The following is a 26511-nucleotide window of genomic DNA, read 5'->3' as shown; positions in this document are numbered from 1 at the left end:
CGACTGTCTAACACATTCAACAACAAAATACACCTTGTAATTTTCTAACCTATAAATTATTATTTTATAATTAAAATTAACTGTTGATTGTAGGAAACGTAACGATATATTTAAACGATTGATTATTTGTCGGTGAACATGGCCCTGGCCCCTAAATATATGATGGTACATGGTGATAATTTAGGGTTATTAAAATCAGTAAAAGTGTGCGATGAAAACTATAAATTACATATTTAATCGTAAGGTGTTGCTGGGTTCCTTTTTAATATTATAGATATGTATAAAAATGATAAATTCTTGCCTGTCCGACCGTTGACCTTAAGGATTCGAATCAGTAGAGACCTATCAATACCATACCATGTACCCGCAGGCGTCCTTCAAGGTTCGATCCTAGGGCCACTCTTCTTTATGCTGATATTTAAACAATATTTATGCTGCAGAATAGAGCTATTCGCGCTATTTATAACATAGGTTCTAAAGAATCATTGAGAGCAAAATTCAAAGAAATTAACATCTTGACTGTTGCTTCTGATTATATTTCTTAATAATGTAAAGTATGTTCATAGGCACTTAAGTGAATTTGCTAGAACACAAGGAACAGACATAAACTTATAATGCCTACTACTCGACTAAGTCGAGTTAGTTAAGTCTTTTGTGGGGCGATGTATATGCTTTTACAACAAGATCCTAGAAAATGTTCAAAACAAAAGTATTACTTTATTCAAAAGAATTGTTAAAAGACGTTTGTGTGGTAAAGGTTAACATAAATGACTTTCTTAATGAAACCACAGATTGGGAATGGAGTGACCACCCTCAGGCTATTAAATAATAAGTTTAATTGTACAATATTACTGTGTAAACATATTTTTTCGATGAGAAAAAAGACCGCTGGATTTTTTGCGCCCATTCTTCTCAGCCATTCGTTTTGGAATAGGTGGTAGTTTTTGACTTCCAATAAGTGATATACTTATTAGTACTACTTATATACTTAGACCAGTACTGAAGCCTTTGAAAATGATAAAAAGTGAAAAATATAATAGGATGTAGGATGACACCTATTGGAATTCAAATAACCAAGATTTGGGTTTTTATTTTTATCTTCTACAAAATAGTTTCTTTTCCACAAAATTTGTGAAAAGTTAACTTTTAATATATACTGTAACTCACTACACTGTATTTTTCTGATTTGAAATATTTATTTTTTCAACTCATTTTGACTCAAATATCGAAAAAGAACCCTAATTTTCAATAAAAAATTCTCTCGACAAAATATCAGCTTGTTCTAAAAAAACGGGTGGGACGAACAGAAAGTTCGTTGAAATCTCTTCTTTTTGTTGGCGTGAAAAAAAAATTACACTACTATGCTATGTGTTAGGAAAATTTAAGCCCATCAAAAGAAATTAAATATAGAATATTATTATATTATTACCTGTTATTACCCAGCACCAAAAATATGGATTACAATTAAATAAATCTTAAAAAGTTTATAAATGAAGAATACACTGAATCCTATTATCCCACAAACTATCGACCTTGGTCTAACTATCTATACTAATATTATGAAGAGTAAAGATTTGATTGTTTGTTAAAATAGGCTCCGAAACTACTGAACCGATTTGAAAAATTATTTCAGCCCAAAGTTTCAGTCCAAAATTTATATATATATAGCCCATTTATCGAGTAAGGCCTCTGCCTTCCTCGATAAATGGGCTATATAACCCTTACTCTTAAGGGAAAGTGAAATAATAGAGGAAGAAAAAGAAGGAAAGAGATATTCTAGGCTCATCAATCACGCGAAAACGAATAGGAGCGGTGTACCAATCAAGATTGTTTCAAAATTTGGGGTAATTTTTCCTTTTGAGAGATTCCACTGCGTGCGCTACGTAAACTGTTAAAGTTTCACAAAAATCATGTAAGTGATAATTGTTTTTTTTATGCTAACCCAATTTGTACTAAAATAATGTATTATTTGCGAAGTGTATTAATAAACATGATATTAATCCTTATCCAAATAAATACGTTATTCATCACATATATTTAATTTAAAACAAAATAACCCTTAGTTTATAAGTATTTACATATTTTCAGCAAAATAATATTAAAGTAGGTACTTACTTAGCGCGCATGAATGATGTGCTAGGCCGGCGGGCACTCATTAGGAGGAAGGTCGGTGGCTCCGTTTAATTCTGCGAGAACGGAACGGTTGTGGTCAGCGAACTACTTTTTAAATTTGTGTTTCCAAAATATTGTCGTATCCTTTTTAGATAAATAAGTTTAGTTTTAGTTTAGTTATTATTATTAACTTCCTTATCTGAATATATAAATTATTTTCTTTAAGGTATTTTTATTGATTTTGTAGTATTTAATGGTAATTAATTCTTTTACCCCAGATAGCTGATTTCTTATCGTATAATAATTACATTTAATGTAATAAGTCGTCCAGTTATTTTTATTCTTACATAAATAATAAATATATGATATAAATAAAAAATAACTACATATACATAAAAAAACGGCTAGAAAATGATTCAACTCAACTTTCTCGGCAGTCTGCAAATGCAAAACGGCAGCAACTTCTGCGCAGCAATTTGACAGAAGATGAAAATAGGCACAGATTGGCTACTCAATGAGAAATTATTGACACAGCAATAACACAACGTTTGTCTTCACGAAATTCTCGAACCTCGGTGAATCAACAACGGGAATCAAGTGATGAACGTTCCTACCGATTAACAACAAAATATAAGATCAGCAAGAAATAGAACTTGCGGGCAGCACAACTTATCGAACTCTGTTTGCTTATGACTTTAACATTGACTAGTTTATGCTAAATGATATTGATATTTTGCAAGAAATTTCTTGCCTCACACTGCCACTTTATGGAATCAATTACCGGCTGCGGTTTTCCCGAACCGATACAACTTAGGGAACTTCAAGAAAAGAGCACACTTCTACCTTAAAGCTCTGTTCAAACTGAGTCTACTATCGCGAGGGACGCGGGACGGAAGTCGCTCACGCCGATTGTGTCAGCTAACTTGTATGGAGGTGTTCAAATTGACGCGAGTAGTCGCTCAAATTGAAGCGAAACAAGAGCGGGACGCCCGACGGGATTGTTTAATCTCACAATGCATGATGTTTCTCCACTGAAGAACCAAAAATGACACGCGATACACTTATAATTGTGTTTTGAACAGTGTTCGTTTAAATGAGGAGAAAATATTTTTATTGGATGCCCCTGTGCCTGGAGGTACAAGGCCTAGGGGCATCCTAGAAAAACTTTTGTTATCAATTTGATATTAGCTAAAGTTGAGTCTCAAGAAAAACTAGCTTCGGCGTCGTCGGGCATCGCTGTGACTCTACAAGCGGGTGTACGTACTGCTCGCTCGTTCAACTTTTAAACTAAATTTGACTTTTTTTCCCAATTATAGCACAAAAAGGCAAAGGCCGAGTCTCTGGCAAGAGTCTTGCAAGAGGTCAGTTTGATAATATTTGATGAATGTATTATGATTCATAGAGCTTATGTAGAGACTTTAGACAGGACTCTTAGAGATATTAGAAGCTCTTCACCGTCATGTTTGTTGGTGATTTTTGCCAAACATTACCGGTGATAATTAGGGAACCAAAGCTGATATTGTGATGTCTTGCTTAAATACTTCCACATTCTGGAGGTTCGTTGATACACTAAAAATATCTTCATATATGTGAGCACATTTGAATGGAGGTATTACAAATTTTCCTTGAAAGTTACTTTTAATAGGAGACAGGAAAGTAACTCATTTCGAAAACAAAATTGAAATTGATCGTGATTTAAGTGAGAAAGTTACCAACATTGAACAATATCAGTAGCAATAAATATTGTGTGAAACTGCCAGGAGATATCGTGAACTACATGTCCATTGATGACGTAATGGAGCAAGAGGATGCGGTACATACCCACAAATTCAAATTCAAATTCAAATTCAAATATTTTTATTCAAAATAGGATTTAAAATCACTTATTGAACGTCAAAATCTACCACCCATTCAAAAGAGACTGCCTCAGACCTGAGAAGAATGGGCGCAAGAAACTCGGCGGGCTTTTTTTTTTAATATAAAATATGGATTACAATGTAATATCGTACAATAAACATTTATAATTAAAGAGCCTGACGGTGTTCGCTTTATTCCCAGTCCGTGGTGTCATTAAGAAAATCGTTTATGCTATAATAACCTTTCCCACACAAACGTTTTTTAACAATTCTTTTAAATTTCGTAACACATTTGTTTTGTACATTTTCTGGGATCATATTGTAGAAGCATATACATCGCCCAACAAAAGACTTACTAACTCGACCCAACCGAGTAGTAGGCACAACAAGTTTATGTTTGTTCCTCGTGTTAACATTATGAATGTCACAGTTTCTAGAAAATTCCTCAATGTGCTTATGAACATACAAAACATTATCAAAAATGTATTGAGAAGCAACAGTCAAAATGTTTATTTCTTTAAATTTTTCTCTTAATGATTCTTTAGGACCTAGGTTATAAATCGCGCGAATAGCCCTCTTCTGCAGCACAAATATAGTATTAATATCGGCCGCACTGCCCCATAACAATATACTATAGGACATAATACTATGAAAATAACTAAAGACTAATCTCGCCGTATCTATGTCAGTTAACCGTCTAATTTTCTTAACCGCATATGCTGCAGAACTAAGCCTATTCGCCAATCCTTCAATATGGGGGCCCCACTGCAATTTGGAATCAAGAGTAATGCCAAGAAATATAGCAGATTCCACTGGTTTTACCACTTCTCCATTTAATAAAATATTCGCATCTATATTTTTGACATTTGGCGCGGTGAATTTAATATATTTGGTTTAATGATTATTTAACAATAAGTTATTGGCGCTAAACCAGTACACGATGTCAGAAAAGTTTTTAAAGTCTCTAAAATCATGTGGCCTTCCTGTACATTCACTCCAATTCAAAACTGGCACTCCAATAGTGTTGCTAAGAAACCTTAAACCACCCAATTTATGCAACGGAACCAGACTCCATGTAAAATTTCTTTGTAATAAAGTGATTGGTGCTACAGTTTTGACAGGCCCAGCAGTAGGGCAAACAATGCTGATACCTTACATTCCTATGATACCAACGGATTTACCTTTTCACTTTAAAAGAATTCAATTTCCGGTGAAGGTAATGGTACCTTGTAAATGATTACATTAACAATTAATAAGGTCCAGGGGCAAACATTTAAGCACTTAGAAATTATAATATATTTACGAGATGAGTGTTTTTCGTACGGGCAACTATATGTTGCTCTATCAAGATCTGGTTCTGGTGATATCAATATCTAGTTACTACTGCCGGGAGAAAATAAAAGTAAAAACCAAAAAACGCAGAAGTACTTTTAAATAACATGAGTAAAGCGTGATGTAAGTACCTAAAGTAACCCCTATTAAAAAAAAATTCAATTTTTACGTAAACTAAGTCGCGGGTCAGTGTTAGCGCTAACCCAAAGTAACTTTTTCACGCGCACGAAATCGCGGACGGAAGCTAGTACAAAATGAAGCCCATAAAATTGCTTATAATACTCAACTCAGAACGAATCTTAAGCAATTACACATATTAAATTAAAATTTCCCTTAATTCAATAGTCCTAATCAGTTCATTTAAATTTTTTTTTAACATACAAATCCACATCCCTTGAATAAATTAATTTCATCCATTGGCAAAACAAGAAAAATTGACCTACCCAGATCGTAACGTATGATTGATATAAACTGCTCCATCACCATTTGCTAAGCCAGTTTGATGAGGACAATGAAACATGCACAAGCTAATTAACCGCTATGAACAAATCGTTGCGACTATCATATTTTCAACTTCCTTCTATGATAATTATCAGGATAAACTTATTACTTATGGCATCAAAAATAAAATTACCGATTGCTAAACTAACTAAACTAACTATTTTGAACATTCTAATAAACAAGTGTTACCTACCTCTCCAAATATACACAATAAAATATCAACCATCAGTTAATATTATAAGTTCTATGAATCTCTGATGTTAAAACATAATCATTGACCATATCGTTTCTAAAAAGCAGTGTCGCTATTATTTTTTTTTTGATGAGGATTACAAACGAGCGTACGGGTTACCTGGTGTGAAGTGATCACCGCCGCCCACATTCTCTTGAAACACCAGGAGCGTTGCCGGCCTTTTAGGAAGGTGTACGCGCTTATTTTGAAGTTACCCATGTCGAATCGTCCCGAAAACACCGCACAAGGAAGTTCATTCCACAGCTTTGTAGTACGTGGAAGAAAGCACCTTGAAAACCGCACTGTGGAGGACTGCCACACATCCAGATGGTGGGGACGATATCCGAACTTGTGGCGTGTCGTGGCTAGATGATGGGATGGTGGCATTCGGCGGCAGGAATCACGTGAAACAGCTCTTCGGAACACTCCCCGTGATAAATGCGGTAGAAGACACATAATGAAGCGATGTCTCTACGCAACGCCAAGTGAGCCAACCGTTCACAGAGCACTGGGTCCTCGACAATTCGAGCTGCTGTGCGTATGAACTTCTGTAGCTTTTGATAGGGCCTTATTAAACTTGAAAGTAATTTAATACAAGTCGAACCTTCTATTAAATCTCTTGTTTGTATCTTGCACTTAGTTGTAAATTCTTATCATATATTTTCTTATCGTTATCAAAAGCAAGCCTGGCATTTAGTCTGGATATATCTGGAGGCCTTCGATCGTGTATTTAAAGAGATTTTTCACTGGGTGCAGCATACAGATATTGATCGAACTTGAACTCCGTATGAATGTTGTAGTTTCCCAATGATGTGTGATATCTCATATATCAATGATATGTTGCTTGAGAGAATGTACTGGAGATGCCGTATACGCGCGTGACGCAGGTCTCTTTCGGGAAATCGTCGACCGGTGCCGTCTTAAAACAAAAAAACTTTTGTCTTCTATCGAGTCCTCTCTCGAGAAGGCCGCGGAATGTGGTAAAATGACTCTTGTCCAATTTAACCCCCTAAAGAATAAAAATTGCTCGTTTAACCAAAAAAATAAGCTATTTGTTGTATCACCGCTATTTGACAAAACTTCGCCTATTATCGGAATACTGCTTTTCGCAATCACGAGCGATTGCCAATTCCGCAGTCATCCTGGAAGGTAGAGCTTAATTGGCTTGTAAGAAAGTGGAGGTCATACATTACGCGTACACTCCTGTGATTTCTTTAATATTGCATAAGAATGTGGGCCGAAATGGTGAAAAAACCCATTCATGTCATAATTATTCATAGATTAAACTTTATAACAATGGGTAATTCTCCGCATACTCAATCAATAGCCTTTGTAAATTTCATGTACTACAAGCTTTATAACAAAGTTTATGTTGCATTAAACTGTGACGTCACTAGATGCAAACTAGCGTCTAGTCTTGATATAAATGAAGAAAAATAAATCGAATTTAAAATATTTGAAGAAAATAATTATAAATTTGTAGTTAACAAGCATTTATAGAAGTAGAATACGTCTTTATGAGCTCTATAAGCTTAGAAATTTCAACAATGATCCAGTATTCAAGGAATATGTGCGTAACTATTCAAAAATATTTAAAAAAATTGTGAGGAGGCCGAACGTATCCATGTTCACGACCAGGGGGTCTACTCTCTTTCTCCGAAACGAAACTTCGTAAACGAATGAAATTTAAACGAATTTTCGATTGTGACCCTATTCTATTTTGTGTTCGGACACATCGACGAAGTTGGGAACCATAGACAATATTCGTGAACGAATGGTGACCGATTAAAATGAACATTATATTAATCCAACTAATTTGAAGAGTTCTATTTCATTCCAACGTTGGGTAGTAACGTATGAGAACCAAAAATGTCTGTATTACAGACGCAATGTAAACATGTCAAATTAGTACTTCAGTAGGTCTACTCTAATTCATTCGTTTCGAAGTTTCGTCCCGAACGTCATTGCTTGACATTTCGAATTTCTAAACCTACTCTAAATCATTTACGTTCCGAACGAAAATATGAAGATGACGGCTATTTGTTCGGAATTTTAACGTCAATTTGACGAAACCAAAGATGTTACCTTTTGATTTTCGTTTGTGTGTATTTTGTTGCAAATTGGCTTACTCTACGTGAAAAACATTAAGAACATTGAAGAAACCAACGCCGCTTATGCAATCAATTTAATAGTATTGAAATTCCCTACTTAGAGTACAAACTCTAGAGTACAAATTTTGTAATTTCCTACACAGGAAAAGTACAGAATAAAATAAATTATAACATGCTATGTTTTACATAACTTATGTATCAAGGGTGGTATTAATATTCCCGAGTTCACCGATGATGAATTCCAATGTGAATGAAGCAGGCGGGTTCCCTCTTAATCAGCTGCGTCTTCACGTCAAGCTCTACAGGCAGGTCGAAGGGCATGAACTGCATTAGTACAACTGTTAGAGAGAATAAAGATAGAACTTTATCTTACTTATTCCTTCCTAACAGTAGGTAGTGGTATTCCTATCTTTCAGATAAATTTCATTTTTGTTATTGATGAAAGAACAAAATTTATTTTTTATTTTATTTTATTAAAACAGGAAAACTTACTTACAGCTAACAAAGAGTACCTACTCAGACATATAAAATAAAAAGTATAGCTTCATTATCATATGTGCAGCATTAAAAGAAGTACCTATAAAAGGATGGTAATATGTAGAGGGAATTCTTTTAGTGAAATAAAAGGAAATAAATATTTACTTGAAACTTTCTGATAGAATGAGTAAGTATCGCGATTGCGAGGTGTGTTACCTCGCAATGGCGATACCTACTACTAATCAAATTACTATAAAAGATCATTTATTAGCACCATAATTGAAACTCTTTTTCGAAAACTTTTTAAAGAATTCTAATAAAAAACCTTAAGTACTAATTTGACATGTTTACATTGCGTCTGTAATTACAGTACATTTTTGGTTGTCATAAGTTACTACCCAACGTTGGAATGAAATAAAACTCTTCAAATTAGTTGGATTAATATAATGTTCATTTCAATCGTTCACCATTCGTTCACGAATATTGTCTATTGTCCCGAACTTCGTCGATGTGTCCGAAAGCAAAATAGAGTAGGGTCACTCCCGAAGCTTCGTTTAAATTTCGTTCGTTTACGAAGTTTCGATTGGAACAAAGAGAGTAGACCCCTAGATGTTTTGTTTGAATTCTTTAAAAAGGTTTCTAAAAAGAGTTTTTAATTATGGTGCTATTAAATGATCTTTTAAAGTGCTTTTTAACTAACATCGCAGACGCGTTACCTACTCTTTATATAAGAAAGTTTCAAGTAAATATCAGTTATATACTTATTTTTTTCACAAAAAATATTGTTTCTACATATTGCCATTCTTTTAAAGATAACACTTTTCAAATTGGTGGACATACGATGATGAAGCTATACCTTTTAATTTATATGCCTGAGTACTTTGAATTAGCAGTAAGTTAGTTTTCCTTTTATAATAAAATAGAAAATAAATTTAGTTTTTTATTAATAACAAAAATGAAACTTATTTTAAAATATCACTAAAGATAGGAATACCACCCTGTTAGAAAGGAATAAGTAAGATAAAGTTATCTATACCTTTACCTTTTATCTATACCTTTATCCTTTCTAACAGTTGTACTAATGCAGTTCATGGCCTTCGACCTACCTGTAGAGGTTGACGTGAAGATGGAGCTGATTAAAAGGGAAACTGAGTTCATCCTCTGTAACATTAATTTTTAACCGACTTCAAAAATGGAGGAAGTTCGCAATTCGTAAGTATTTTTTTTTGTTTGTTACCTCCAAACTTTCGACTGGGTGAACCGAATTTGATAATTCTTTTTTTATTTGAAAACTGGTGCTTCCCGTGTGGTCCCATTGTAATTTGGTCCAGATCTGACAATGGCATCCATGAGAAAACCATAAAAGTCTTAAATTTGGTATACATACGTATAGCAAAGTGGATGATAAATTAACGAATAACTCAATATCGCGCCAACCGATTTCGATGATTCTTTTTTTATTGGAAAGGATATACATACTTCAAACCGGTGAGAGTTAGGTTAGGTTCTGATTACGGAATCCATGACAAAGTAACGGAACTCTTCAAGCTCTTAGGAGCAAATAAACGGTACTCGGACGAATCTTTTTATGCGATTAGGATATTTAAGTCATGTACCATAACATAGTTATGGCCAAGTAATTGTCTTGGTCGAATATGATGATCACTGGGACTCCTTAACGACTTACAGTAAGGGTGCAATCTGTGGCAGAATTCTCTTCTTACTGTCTGTAATCAAATTACGAAGCGCTTACGTTCATTGCTGCATTGAAAAATGTATTATATTTACACATATTTAGCCAAATTGTTAGTTAGTGTACTTCATATTCACTAAATATCATAAAATAAAAAAATGACACTGACTCCAAAAATGACAATAATCGTAACTAGAATTAAATTAATTAATTAGATTGTAAAAAAAAATATTTTACACTTTTTTTGTGCATATTATATATATTGTTTTGAAATCGGTTGTTTTTTTTGTTAAAAATTTTAAAATTGCTGTAAGTATCACTTCCACTTATATTCTGTAATTTCCTACAAATCTTAAGTAGGGAATTTCACTAATATTAAATTGATTTCTTCTTGATGTTCTTCACGTAGAGCAGCCTCAATTAATAGCATTCTTGAAACCATTTCAAGCAAATTTGCAACCAAATACACACAAACGAAAATCATTCTTGAAAAATATCTTTGGTTTCGTCAAATTGACGTTAAAATTCCGAACAAACAGCTGTCATCTTCATATTCGTTCGGAATGTAAATGAATTAGAGTAGGTTTATAAATTCGAAATGTCAAGCAATGACGTTCGGGACGAAACTTCGAAACGAATGGAACCGTAGTAGGAAACATCCGAAACTACAATCGAAACTTCGTTTTTCGTTGAATTAGAGTAGACCTCCAGATTGTTTCTTCAAATAATAAAATAAAAACGACTTGGCCAATAATAAAAAGGTAAAAATAAAGTTCCTATCAGTATTAGAAAATATAAAATATAATTAAAAAAAGAAGAGAATATCCACTCCGGCCATCGGAAATAGTAGAGACATCGCTCAAACTTTTGATAACTTTGATGATTTTATATTTAAGTATTTGTTTCTCACATTATAGGTTACTTTAACTTATTAGATCTAAATAGATTTAGTTAGAGTGTTAGGAGTAACAGATATGTCTTTCTCTTTTACGCATTTAAAGGACCTACTCATGCAATAGATCTATAAAATATGTACTCATGCAACAGATCATATAAAAATGGTGAGAAAACTGAAATGTCGAATTATAGACCTAAAAAACTGAATACTAGCAAAAATATTTGAAAAATGTATATATCTTAGTCTTCTTGGTTATTGTGACAAGCATAAAATAATTTACACAGATCAATAATGTTTTGAGAAGGGAAACTCTACTACACTGGCTATATATAATTAAATTTAATCAATTATTACTACTTTAGACTGCGAAAGACATGCCATTGCGCTTTTTATTGACATGTCAAAAGCATTTGATTATGTTGACCATGACATATTGTTAAATAAGATGGAAAGATACTGAATCATGGGAAAATCATTGCTATGGTTCAAGTCGTATCTTCAGGATAGGGAGCAGTGTACCCAACTAATATTTCTTGATAATACAAATACAGTTACTACTTACCAATCAAACTGCCTCGTTAATAATCGTGAAGTTCCCGAGGGAAGTGTATTGGGGCCACTTTTGTTTTTATTTTATGTAAATGACTTTCCTAAAGTGACTAATTATCGATCCAAAATGTTTGTCGATGACATTGCAAATATTATACCTTCTGATATTAAACACAAAAAATGTATTGAATATGATAATCAGTATGAATGAGAAATACATATGACATTGGATACAAGGATAATAATCAAATAGCTTCACATGAATAAATTTAATCTTAATTTATCCAAGACATATTATAGTTTAATGCGAAATATAAAATATGAAAAAATGCAATTAAATATGAAATATAATAATAGAGTTGTAAATGAAATTGATAATGTTAATTTTTTGAAATACAGATTTATAAATATTTCAACTATACTAGTCATATTGACATAGTTTGTAACAAAATTATTAATTTTTTCCACGTCATTAATAGGTTAAGAAGAATAGGGTCACACAAGCTATCCCACATATACGCCTATCATAGATACGTTGCATTAGTTTTACGCTATGGGCTACTAATATAGGGTAATGGTTTATAATATTATGTTAAAAAATGCTCCCGTGCAATAGTAGGTGTTGGGCAGTGGCACTCTGTTAGACGCTATTTAAAAAAATTCTGCTAAATTTAACTTAATGTACATTTCCGAGGCTTGCAAATTTGTGCGTAAACACAGATATCTATTCACGTACTGTTGTATCAATGCTAGAAAGCTGTTGACGTAAATGCTAGAGCAACAAGACAGTCGCATAGGCTGGTTCTCAAACATTGTCCTAAAACAACACTTTTCGTTATAAGCAGCCATAGCAAGTGTCTAAAATTATATAACAAATTGCCTGAGGAATTGAAAATACTAAAAAAAAATTTTATTCCTTATACCATGGCTGCTGCTTATGGCTGCTTAAAAATAATTTTTATAGTATTAACTTTTTACATGCTTTTAATATAAGCTGGATAGAGGACGTATTGTAATATTTAATATCTGGAGATACCCTATTCCAAAGCAAAATGCAAACGGATGCAACGGATCTATTATTTTGCCCAAATTGCTAGGACCGGATCTGGTCGCTGGATCCGATATATTATAACCGGATCCGGAAACGTTTAATAAGTGTAATAATTGACCTTCATGAATAAATTACTTTTGAGTTTGCGTAAAGAATACAAAATAAAAATCTTTGAATTAAATTATACTGCTCCTTCTGTATTACTTTTTTTTTGTGTAAATTGTTTGTGTTTTTCTTTCTATTCAATGTCTCATGTTGTGATATCTTCGTAAAATATTATTTAAGAGTTGCAATCACTGCTTAAAAATCATATTCATATTCACATTTATTTATTTGCTATTTAATAGGTTGGTACAAATTTGGTTTTGCAATAGCTTAAAGTACCTCTAAGTATGCTTAAGTATGCAAACTTGGTCTTAGTCAAAAGTTTTTGTTACAATATAAATTAATTTATTTTATATTTACACAAAATTATAATTTAATATAGTGTAAAAAAAATATTGAAGTCAAGATAAGAATAATCTACTTAGAATGCAATGTCAAATTCCGTTACTCTTTGTGGTCAAAAAACTCTTGTATAGAATAAAACGTGTTTGTTCCAACTGTTTAAGAATACTTTATATCTTGAAAAGGGAAACAACTGAAATAAATCAAGGATCTTGAAAATTTTCATGCCAGGGATACAAAAAAATAATATTATAAGGTTTTAATGAAAAATGCAGAAATAAATAAATTAAATTTTATTACAAAATACTATAATAAATGGAAATAAATACAATTTCTTATCCTATATACAAAACCAACTCATCAGCACATGTAAGTATAGGACGTAATTACCAAGTTGGCAATACCAGGACCCCTTGGCCACCAACTACCAAGAGAGCGCACGACTCTACACATCTGGTGCGACTAGATCTTCCCGGAGTGTGACAGTCTTGTTTCATAGTTTTGTACAATCACTTATATCTAATATCACTTGCTGCACGTCAGGCTCTTCACTTGCCGAGCAGGATCTTACGACCGGCACCAAGGTTCTGGCCTGCCTGGGTGGCACCTTTGTTCGAGCCAGCTTGAAGACCAATTACTGTTTGACCGGCCTTCAACACTTCGTCGGAGAATTCGCGCTTGCACTCGTCAGCTGGCTTGGGTCCAAGGCAAGGTCCAGTCCATTCTGGGTGTCGGTGAGTCTGAAAATGGTCACGGATGTTAGTGTTATAACCTCGAGCGGCCTCGTTCTGTCCTCGGGGTATTTGAGGAAGGTGAGGTCATCTCCAGAAGGTCGTAAATCTCGGTTGTTGTTGGCAACGTTTCAACTTTCCGAAATGTAAACAATTCGTGTGAGATATTACTTTGTAAACGTTACTCGAGTATTGGTAACAGTGTTCACACTGCTGTAAAGTTATGCGCAGAACTAATTAATTACTCCACTCGTTATTTAAAGTATAAATATTATAAAAAATATTAACTACCTCCACTGATATACTCAAATTTTTATTATGATTGTCACGTACTGATAATAAAATATATTGAAAAGTAAGTTTTCGAGTTAAATAAAAAGTGTATTGATATTGCAGAGTAAACGTTATCTTGTCGGTTAAGAGTGATGATCTTTCAGATTCAAATTCAATGGAATATTAGCTGACAATTATCCTATACCCGCTTGTTGTATATTAGGTTTGTGATATGAACAATTGTCAAATATTTACCTCACGGCCCAAGGCGAACAGAGTGCTCATAACTTGTGCGATATCCTTCTTCTCCCAAAGATCGACTGTCTGGAAAACATCAATGTCAGGTACACCGTAGTTTTTGATTGCCGCCTGGAAGCTGTAAATGGGAGATCATATTAGTTTTGACACACTTAAACATCTTTGACACACAATAATATATTTTAGATACACATATCATAAGAATTGGAAATGAACACTTCGACTCTTAATTAAAACTAAAATTTTGAGATCGTTGACTACTCCAAATACTTTTTGAGTGTTATTTATTTCAATTATTTTACTATCAACTAATTTCTATCCCTTATCCAAGAGCTATAAAGCATAATTTAACTTGAATAACAAGGTAGGGTTTTTTTAAACAACTATTATTCCTATTTTTATTTATTCGCTATACTTGTATAATATATTTAACATCAGTCAACAAATTTAGACATTAGTCAACTAAACTAATTTGGGTTTACTTGAGATGACATAAGGTTACAGAAAGAAGCCCAAGAAATGTCCGACTGTCCAAAAACGTCCTGATAAATAGCTGATTACTACATACTTGTTAATAACAAACAGTTCTAGCAAATTATCAAATCAATACAAAGTGAACAAGTAATACAATTCTTACTTGGTAATGTTCTCCATCATTTTGAACTGACCACCTGAGGTGTTGATCTTGGCCACGGAGCCAGGCTTGATCTTGTTGATGAGTTGGCAGAGGACAGTTCCGTCCTTAAGAACGTCCTCAAACAGTTCTCCAGGGGGGAATTTAGCGCCAAGGACGCTTTCCATCCACTCCTGACATTCCTTCTCCTTTTCGGGGCTTCGTTTGGAAGCGAGCTGGAATAATATTGTTATTGTTAATGTGCACGAATCATACATTTGTAAGAATCATTTAACTATTTATAAGTACCTCAGGGCTATTTATAAATTAAGAAAAGCTTTTTTTTCTATTTATCATATGACAAAAATTACTTTTTCAACGATAAGTATTAGATATGAGTAGAAAAAACCTTAAACGATGACACTTTGATTAATGTTAGTTTAGTAATATTCGTTGCGGAGTATGAGGTCGTCTCGTCGCCCGTTTATTTCCAGATCATGTTGACGTTAATAAGTCTTTGTGATGAATTATTGATAATTTCTTAAGATTACCTAAAACGATAGATTTTTAAAAATAATACTTTAAAATCACTTACCTTAGCACGGACTTGACGTTCTAAAGACATGTTTATTTCCTTGGTATTCTTCGTGTGCAGGTGAGCTCACTGCCGATATCGCCGCTAGACTGAATTCCTGAAAACTGAAGCGACCGTATTTATAGAGCGACAGGCTGCGCCCTTCTGGAAAACTCATGCGCATACTTGTCGGCACCCGATCGCGAATTCGATAAATATATGTTTCTGACTCAACAGCCTCAACTCGGAGGCGCTGACGGTCATTATATAAAAATAGTTTCAATATCATCTCTTATTAACTCATATTCAACAAAATAGCAATCTTTATTTGAATATTTTCAGTTATAGCTTAAGATTTGGGAACTAATGATAGCATTGTTTTCTATTTGACTATACGTTAGCTTTTGTTGAAACAGAAGCTTTAAAATTAACATTCAAATGTATAATGCATCTGTTATTTATGTCTTCAATATAAGGATGTATATTTAAATATATGATAAGACAGTAATGGCTATACGTGAGTAACACTGAAAATGTTTAGAACTGGCCAGTTAGAAATATTGGCGAATGAAAACTTTTTTTGGATTTTAATTATAGAACTCTTTGGTTACCTATTGTAGTATATTGCATTCGTTTGTCATTTGTTCAAAACTGTTGTTACACGTGAAAATGAACCTAACTCGAGAAAATTTTTGGTCAATGATTTATTATGACTTTCGTTGTGGGCTTACTCAACAACAAAGCTATGATAGGCTGTGATTAGCATTTATTAATGAAGCCCCATCTCGTGCCAGTATTTACAATTGTTTTAACGAATTTAAGCGTGGACATAGCAATCTCAATGATGATCCGCGTGAGGGATGTCCTTTAACAGCGAATACTGAAGATAGCATCAGTGCTGAGCGACGCATGATAGAGGAAGATAAGAGAGTGACCTATCAGCAGATACGGGCAAGCCTAGGCATTAGTATAAGTCAAGTTCAAATATATTACAAGAACATTTAGGCATCAGGAAGTTATGTACCTTGTATGGAATCCCCATACTTTAACCGACGACCAGAAATACCTTCGCATTGACTTGTGTCGCCAAATGTTAGATAAGTTCAACGGCGGTGACTCAAATGCTGTATTTGACATCGTCACAGGTGCTGAAACCTGGATATATTGCTACGAACCCAAAATAAAAAGACAATCAGTTCAGTGGGTGTTTCCTTTCGAGGATCGGCCAACTAAGGTAAAGAAAGGAAGAAGTCAAGGAAAAGAGATGATTGCCTCATTTTTTGGTCGGAAAGGTCACGACAGTTATGCTAGAAGATGGAAGGACAGTTACTGCAGACTGGTATGTCAATCGCTGTTTTCCTGTTGTCTTGGAAAAAATTCGACAGCAGCGCCCTCGAAGGATCCTCCTTCCGGAAAACGGACTGTTGAATATTTGACTATGGCAGGTGCGAGATAATGAGTCATCCGCCATACAGTCCTGACCTGGTGCCCTGCGACTTTTATTTATTCCCAAGAACTAAAGATAAAATTCGAGGTATTCGCTTTACGAGCCCTGAAGATGCGGTGAAAGCCTATGAAAATGCCATAGAAGAGACCCCTAAGGAAGAATGGCCCACTGCTTTTCTCAGTGGTTCCATCGAATGTGACGATGTGTAGAGAGGAACGGAGACTACTTCGAAAATCTATAAAAGTATTGGCAACTTTCTACATTAAGCCGTTTTTCATTTTCTAAACATTTTCAGTGTTACCTAGGTATAATAGCAAAATAACTCAAATTAGCCATTATAAATTTTTCCTAATTGTCTATTTCTTTTATATTTCTCGTGCACATTTCCCAAATTACAGTACGGATTTTTATGTAATTTTCACAGAGGCACAGAGTAGAAATATAAAATTTGTCTCAATGAAAATGGATATCGGAGAAATAGTTATTTGTTCAACAAGTGAGCAAAGTTATTTTTTGCTGCGAGTGCTGACCTTAAACCACGAATTGGCGAAGTATTCTAGAATTTAATCACTAGGGTAGCGAGACATTCTAATATAGACTACTGAGGTTGTGAGTGATTTAAAGGCACGAGACAAAAAAAATTTGCTCTCCTATGAAACACACAACTTTTCACCTCGACTATCGAGAATAGTGTTATAGGTTATAGTAAGAGGAACAATTAAGATAATATTTAACAATGTTTATTATAAATATCAAACCCTTATAAAAAAAACAAAAGTTGAAAAATTTATAAATCTAAATTTCGATAAGTAACATAAATTTTTGTGACAATGAGATAATACGCTAGGCTAAAATGAGTTTCGGTACGCACCGGATCGCATTGTTTATTTTTTGAACGCGGGGTAATTCCCGGATGTATGGTCACGTGGGGTTCAAAATTTAAATCACTTTGCCTCACGCTCAAAAACGCAAAAACGCTTTTTGCTGCGAGTTTTCACGTAGCAATAGCGCCCTTTTCGTGTTTGAATCGGATATGGAATGCCAAGAAAGTCGAGGACATCAGCTAGTCGGGTATGCTGCTCTGCAGCGGATGTCGTTAATTTTTTCTAAAGACTAGAGAATAACCTAACCACTAAAGTATAGGAACACTAAACATTTACTTACATACTAACTATATAATATCTCGACTCTGTTGGCCTCATTGGAATGGCATCTTTTCAATGAGTTTACCCCTGCTATTCGTCGTCACAGACCCTGTGTCTTCTTGTTCATGTTGACTTCCCGCCCACAAGATGGTCTCAACCTATGAGTTGAGTTTCTACGGTACCATGATATCAAAATTATATAGAAATTAAACTTTTCCCCTCAAACAAATATTTTGTAACACCATCCGAACCACCAACCATTAGAAATGGGGGCTTAATAATTAGCTTTAAGCTGGGAATGGAGCACGATAACTTACTTCCAATTTATAAGGACGTCGTGTACAATTAGCAGTATGTGGAGCAGCTGACACGTGTGTGGTGAGTGAGAGCTCGTCGACAGAGTCGCACGTCTCTCACCATACTTTATTAACGCCAGTACATCTTATTATTTATATACAAATTTAACATAAAGCAGTAGAATATGAGATTTTTTAACTATTTTGCCAGTAATGCTTATACATCAATATTACTACACGTTTCTAAGAGTGTATCCCCTTTTATGTAGGATAATGACAGAAGGATAACGATGACCTGATACCCCAACACTCCATGACCGCACCGCGTGCACCATCCACATTGGAATATTTTGTAAACTTAAAGTGTTCAGCAGTATTAGGCGACCTACAATTTAATTTTCTTTCTAAATAGAAGTAAAAATCTCTATACACATAATATATAACATTAAGGTTTTTAAATAAATTAAGTTAACACTAAATTAAAATATCTAATGCATAAATTAAACGACACGATGAAAGACAATGAGGTAGGTCCACATGTGAGAGAATGTCTCAAATGTAAATAGAAGCTTTTAGTTATCTTATTATTAGATACTATTTAATTTCAATTTAATTGTTATTATTTAGCTATGTTTTATTAAATAATTATATGACAATAAAATATAAGGCGCCTTTTATTTTCTCACAGTGCGTGATAAAAAGTAGAGTGTATCACTCGGGCGCAAAATATATTTTTAGCTCGGACGACGTTCTTTGAATCCCACTACGATTAGGATTCTACTAAAGAATCTCTCAGTTTGCTCTCGATTAAAAAAAGCGCCCTGGTAGTCTACTATTTTTTGTTAAGGGTTTCTAGTAATTATTTATTTGAAAAACAAATACATTTTTTTAAATAGTGTGTGCTTTCGGTGAAGTGACATAAAAAAATTGTTCATGAGAAATCCACCCACAAAGTGAATCAACTCGTTGAGTTATCATTGTCGTCGCTACTGGATCGTATTCAGTGACACTCAGGGCTGTCAACAGCTCTTGGCCTGAATATAATTTTGAAGTGAAAACTGATCAAAGTGAGCTGGGAGGCTCCTTTGAACAGGATGACGGCTAGATTATGGGTACCACAACGGTGCCTATTTATGCCGTGAAGCAGTAATGTGTAAGCATTAGTGTGTTTCGGTCTGAAGGGCGTTGTAGCTAGTGAAATTACTGGGAAAATTAGACTTAACATCTTATGTCTCAAGATGACGAGCGCAGTTGTAGTGCCGCTCAGAATTTTTGGGCTTATCAAGAATCCCTGTTTATAATCAAAAATTAATAAACAGGTATTTTCTTTAAAATTACGATGGGTCACATCTCACATGAAGTTATATAAAAAAAATGGATGACTTTACAGATGTTGATAACTTACCTTATAACATTGGTGCTTATTCGAATATAATCAAAATTTTCATAAAAATAGTGTAAAAATAGTGTAGTGTACATAAAAGTGCTTAAAATTATGGGCATAATACCTACTCAATAACAAAACAAAATTTTGCTGTTTCATCTCAGAAATTTTTAATTTCAATTTTCTAATCAAACTTGTACCAAATTTAATAGCGAGGGCCGGGATATTATGATGTATGTAAGCACAAAGTTTGGTTATTTTCAAACAAATTACAATATAGTGTGTACGGCTGGCAGCCCTACTCCGAGTCCGCCCACGTCCTCCGCTCAGAGCGGCGTGTCCCGGCGGCGGGTGGACGGCGTTATGCACACGGCTTTCTTGTTGACACTTTGTTATAAGATTATATTATTATTATCTACATTCCTTTACACCTGCTTACACTAATCAGGCGCGGCTTAAAGGCTCATTGCGAAGAATTCTGGGTTGAATTTGTATTTTTACCAAAATAACGGACTCACTTGAGCATTCTTTTTGGATTGAAATAATTCGCAGAACATTAAGAAGTTTAATTTGTAATTTAATTTAAAATTTTCTGTAGGTTCGGAAGCTTGGCTCTCGATGGATACCGCATGATTTAACGGATGACTAGATACGACTGCGAGTACAGTAGTGCTGTAAATTAATGAATATATTATATTAATGAGGACAGTCATGAGCTGTATATAATATATTGTCACCGGAGTGGAAATTCAAATTCAAATATTTTTATTCAAAATAGGATTTAAAATCACTTATTGAACGTCAAAAACTACAACCCATTCAAAATAGTCTGCCTCAGACCTGAGAAGAATGGGCGCAAGTAACTCAGCGGGCTTTTTTTTAATATAAAATATGGATTATAATTAGATATGTTGTTCGCTTTATTCCCAGTCCGTGGTGTCATTAAGAAAATCGTTTATGCTATAGTAACCTTTCCCACACAAACGGTACCAAGCTATGCAGCTCTGGAGAATCCGTCCCTGGGCGTCGACAATTAGGGCCTGTACCTAATAGTTATTGCCCAGGCTATCCAGGCCAGGCAAATCTGCGCTGACTCGGGCCAAACAGAGCAGGAGGCTCAAACCACCCTCCTCCACACTCGCTGTGGACTTTTGCAACATCAGGGGGCTTCGCTCAAATTTAAATGCCGTCCACTTTCACCTGGACACGGCGAAGCCGGCCCTGCTCTTTTTAACCGAGACACAGATATCCTCACTGGCAGATTCATCTTACCTTTCATACCCGGGGTATAATTTGGAACACTCCTTTATACCACGGGCTGGCGTGTGCGTTTACGTCAGGGAGGATGTCTGTTCTCGACGCCTGAGTTTTCTTGAAGGACAGGACCTACCCATCATCTGGCTGCGTATTTCTGACGCGAAGATGAAGCACATTGGCAGAATTGGCGAGAGACTTGCACGCCTTCCCTCGGGAACTCGTGCGTTCTGGTCGCTCGCCAGCCTTGGCGAGGAAACTTCTGCCAGCCAGCCATTCCGCCATTGCACAGGGATGATGACTCGCTGGCCCATAACGCGAAAGAAATAGCTGATCTCCTGGGCTCCCTCTTCGCGTCCAACTCGACTCTGGATGACCAAGGTGCACCACCACCGCATATTCCGCGGTGCGAGTCATACATGCAGGAGGTAAAAATCCGGCATGGCGCCATGCTTAAGGCGCTTCTCACCTTGGACATTCACAAATCGAGCATTCCCCCGATGGCATTCCCCCGATAGTGCTGCAAACATGTGCTCCGGAACTGGCGCCGGTCTTACCCATCTTTTCCGAGTCTCCTACTTCAGGCATAGTCCCGAAATTATGGAAGGCGGCTTTAGTGCACCCGATCCCTAAAAAAGGTGTACGCTCAGATCCGTCCAACTACCGCCCCATTGCCATTACCTCCATTTTCTCCAAAGTAATGGAGTCGATCATCAACCGCCAGCTCTTGGGATACCTAGAGGGGCACCAGCTGATCAGCGACTGCCAGTACGGTTTCCGTCAGGGTCGCTCAGCTGGTGCTCTTCTTGCATACCTCACCCATAAATGGGCGCAAGTGGTTGAGTTGAAGGGAGAGGCCTTGGCGGTGAGTTTGGACATAGCGAAGGCCTTCGATCGGGTGTGGCATAAAGCGCTTATAGCGAAACTGCCATCCTATGGGCTTCCCGAGAAGTTGTGCAAATGGGTCACTAGCTTTTTGGCTGATCGGAGCATCAAGGTTGTTATCAACGGTGCATGCTCCGAATTAAAACCCATAAACGCTGGTGTCCCGCAAGGGTGCGTGCTATCCCCTACGCTGTATCTTCTGCATATCAATGATATGCTGAAGCACCTGTCCGCATAGCAATGAATATTGCTGCAAATCAGCAATATTCATTGCTATGCGGACGACAGCACAGGGTATGCTTCGTACACCGGCCGTGCCAACATGTGCCGGGATACCGTCGACGAGAACCGGAACAAACTTGTATCTGAAATCGGGACTATGCTTTGCAAAGTCTCGGAATGGGGCCGACAAAATTTAGTCCAATTCAACCCCAAGAAGACACAAGTTTGTGCGTTCACCACTAAAAAGTCTCCCTTTGTCGTATCCCCTCGATCCGAGATCACTCCTCTAACTGCCACAGCCTGTATTGGCATACTTGGCGTCGATATATACACTTGGATACACTTGGAAGAGAAGGCCAAACTGGCCTCAAAAAAGCTTGGTGTACTCAGTAAGGCGAGACAGTACTTCACTAAAAGCCACCGCCTGCAACTTTATAAGGCGCAAATTAAGCCTCACATGGAGTACTGTTCTCACCTCTGGGCGGGTGCTCCCCAGTACCAGCTTCTTCCATTTGACCGCATACAACGAAGAGCGGCTCGAATCATCGACGATCAAGTCATCTCCGATCGGCTTGATTCTCTAGCTTTGCGAAGAGATGTGGGTTCTCTCTGCATCTTCTACCGCACTTACCACGGGGAGTGTTCAGAGGAGCTGTTCGGGTTGATTCCAGTGGTCGAATTCCATCACCGGACATTACGTGCAAAGTACCATCCGCATCACGTAGACGTCTGGCATTCCACAACCGCGCGTTTTGTTCGAAATTTCTTGCCTCGCACAGCCACTTTGTGGAATCAACTACCGGCAGCGGTCTTCCCGAACAGATACGACTTAGGGACCTTCAAGAAAAAAGCATACTCCCACCTTAAAGGCCGGCAACGCATTTCTTGACACACCTGTTGTTGCGGATATCCATGGACGGTTGCCTCACCTCTCCATATCCCGTGAGCCTCTTGCCCGTTTGCCCCCTCTCATATAAAAAAAAAGAAGCATATACATCGCCCAACAAAAGACTTACTAACTCGACCCAACCGAGTAGTAGGCATAACAAGTTTATGTTTGTTCCTCGTGTTAACATTATGAATGTCACAGTTTATAGAAAATTCCTCAATGTGCTTATGAACATACAGAACATTATCAAAAATGTATTGAGAAGCAACAGTCAAAATGTTTATTTCTTTAAATTTTTCTCTTAATGATTCTTTAGGACCTAGGTTATAGATCGCGCGAATAGCCCTCTTCTGACCCTCAGCACATATACCATAGGACATATGAAAATAACTAAAGTATACTAATCTCGCCGTATCTACGTCCGTTAACCGTCTAATTTTCTTAACCGCATTTGCTGCAGAACTAAGCCTATTCGCCAATCCTTCAATATGGGGGCCCCACTGCAATGTGGAATCAAGAGTAATGCCAAGAAATACCGCAGATTCCACTGGTTTTACCACCTCTCCATTTAATAAAATATTCGCATCTACATTTTTGACATTTGGCGCGGTAAATTTAATATATTTGGTTTTATGACTATTTAACAATAAGTTATTGCCGAATCTTTGAAATATATTGACACAACAGGAATAATAGACTACCAAACGACAGCAAATTATAGTATATTGTAATAATACACTATTCTTCCAAAGCAGCGAGCTGTTATTGTATATTTGTATATAAATACGAGCTTGCTCAGAATTTTTGATAATGTTTGCCATAAACGTCCTCACAGCACCATGCTCCTCCATCACGACGATGTGTAAAATTCCGGTTTATCATTTCATCAATTAAAGTAACAAATGAGTGTGTGAACGCCTCGATTAAAAAATTGATGACACATCACGCAGACTGATATGAATTTATATATATGTTCAAAAAAAATATATTTTTAACACAGTAGGTATGTGAATTATTAATGAATTCAGAAACTTACAGATCTGAGAACCAGAGCCGACTTATAAAAACAAGTTTTTCAATTGAATACTTCTGAGAGTGCGTTTAACATTCAAGCTTATGTATAAGTTATATCTGTAGCTAATGAAATACCATAGATTTTATTATACCTTGTGCAGCGCGTCATATTTTTTTATAAATTAATAAACCTTAAAATAATTTTAATAATTATTTATTCAATTCTACAATTGGTTTAATATTCCAAAAAATACCTTATTTAAATGTTATCAGCCTTCATTGACTGCCCCTTTTTTCTTTTTGAGATAGAGGTTAGTTTTTATTTTAATATCTATTATTTAATTTTAACCGTAATATATCAATTTTTCTTGACGTAATAATATTTAATATTACTTAAACTAAAGCTATAGAAAATTACAGTCACACATGCATTCAAATAAAATAAATAGGACATTTTCTTAATTTGTTTAATAAACCATTTTCAGTTGTTGTTAATATTACACTCAAATACACTAACAAATATCCACATAATGTATTTACAACATTTTTAAATACATATTTACATTGATCTCAAGAACTCTCGAGCTATTCCCTAAGTGCTGTGGAAACATTATCAAATATACATATTGATGGCAATAAATCTCTGACATAAAACAAATAATAAAGTTTAATTAAGTTATAAACACATTATCAATTGTTGACTACACAATGACTAGAATGAAGGCATTACTTCAGGTGTAACGTGATCAAGTGCATTATTACGAGTAGCTACCTATTTATATTTTAACGATAAAAGGTCTATATGGTGCAAAATAATATATTTATCATTCAAACTAAGAGATACGAAATTATTTGGTTTTTATTTACCTGATGTCAAGAACTACATACAATATTAACACAGAGCAGGTAATACTTATACATAGACATGTGAAATGATTCTCACAGATGAGAGTGTTTGTATGAATTGAATTAAATTGAGGTGGTCTTATAACTATTGAGTATCAATAAATATTAACATTGCAGAAAGTTGTTCTAGGAATCAAAATGATTCTACCTTTCGAGATCCAATCTGACATTAGATTGTAACGCCTTTTCGAAAAGGGCTGACCGCAGTCAATGAATACATTCTTCTATTTTCTGAAACCAATTCATAAAGACATGACGATACGATTGATTTGTATCTCACTCATATTAATTTAAATAATGTCTATGCCTTCATAAAGTTGTATACGTAGGTACGTATTTCAAAGTTTCTATAATCTATAGTATATATAGTGTATATACTATGTATGTTTGTATATGGTATGGTATGGAATGTCGTCTTGATTATATCTATTGACTAGCTACACATTTAGTATGTTTGTAATGTAGACAATATTTACAGGTTATTTTAAGATGGTATTTAATTTTATTTTCATTTATTTACAAATTTATCACACATAAATCCAGCAAATTATGCAATTTCAAATTCGTATAATCATAGTGGAATGTTAGAACTTTTAAACATTCTGAACCAAGCGATGTCATTTTTATATAGTAAAAAAAAAGAAAGAAAAAAGTGTTTGCCAAAATAAAAAAATAAACTGGTTGTTCAATTAGCTTCTAGTTGTGTATAAAATTAAATTAAAGTTAATATTTGTCATGTAAATAAAAAAAATACTATTTCTGAACGCCCATGATATCCCTTGTTATTAACCTGTCTAAATGATCAGAAATACTTCATGATCGAGGGAAATGATATCAAAGGAACTTAGTTAAGTTATTACCACAATTAGACAAGTAATAATTTGGGGGTAAACGGGACGTTTCAAATTATTATCGAAAAGTAAATACAACTTTTAAAGAAAGGAGTCTGATTAATTATCATTTTCAGAGTGGTTACAAAAGAAAGTATACCCTGGGTACTAGCTTATCTTTGAATTTTAAGACACCAGGTATATTAAAAAAAAATGAATTATCAATATCCAGTTATATTCAATAAAATTAAGTTATCAAATCAGTAAGACCTTAACAAATTTGATCTAAATTAAGATTAACATTCTTAATTACATTTAGATTCTAAATATAAGTTTTAAATTTATAGACACAGTCTTTTTATTCAGTAAAAACACATTATTAACTATCGTTATTATTTTATTATATATTTAGCCTAAGAAATGCGTCACGTTTAATTCAATCAACTAGAGTTCATTATTAATTAAAGCTACACATTAATGGACAAATAATTTGGCACTTCCAATGTTCAACACAACGCGGTAGTCTCTTTT

The 26511-nt window shown here is 35.1% G+C and overlaps 1 protein-coding gene across 1 annotated transcript; it reads right to left on the bottom strand.

Annotated features, from left to right (window-relative positions):
- Positions 1–13537: 13537 nt before the first annotated feature.
- Positions 13538–15898, bottom strand: LOC126970567 (muscle-specific protein 20). The gene is made up of 4 exons (XM_050816545.1): positions 15730–15898; positions 15159–15370; positions 14519–14639; positions 13538–13999 (listed from the first exon to the last, which is right to left on the bottom strand). Exons 1-4 carry the CDS (start codon positions 15757–15759, stop codon positions 13808–13810), a joined length of 555 nt encoding a protein of 184 aa, XP_050672502.1. The 5' UTR covers positions 15760–15898; the 3' UTR covers positions 13538–13807.
- Positions 15899–26511: the final 10613 nt, after the last annotated feature.

The sequence above is a fragment of the Leptidea sinapis genome, chromosome 21, assembly GCF_905404315.1.
Source record: "Leptidea sinapis chromosome 21, ilLepSina1.1, whole genome shotgun sequence".
Lineage (NCBI taxonomy): Eukaryota > Metazoa > Arthropoda > Insecta > Lepidoptera > Pieridae > Leptidea > Leptidea sinapis.
The sequence above is the reverse complement of the archived record's forward strand: the minus strand, read 5'-3'. Positions and strand labels throughout refer to the sequence as shown.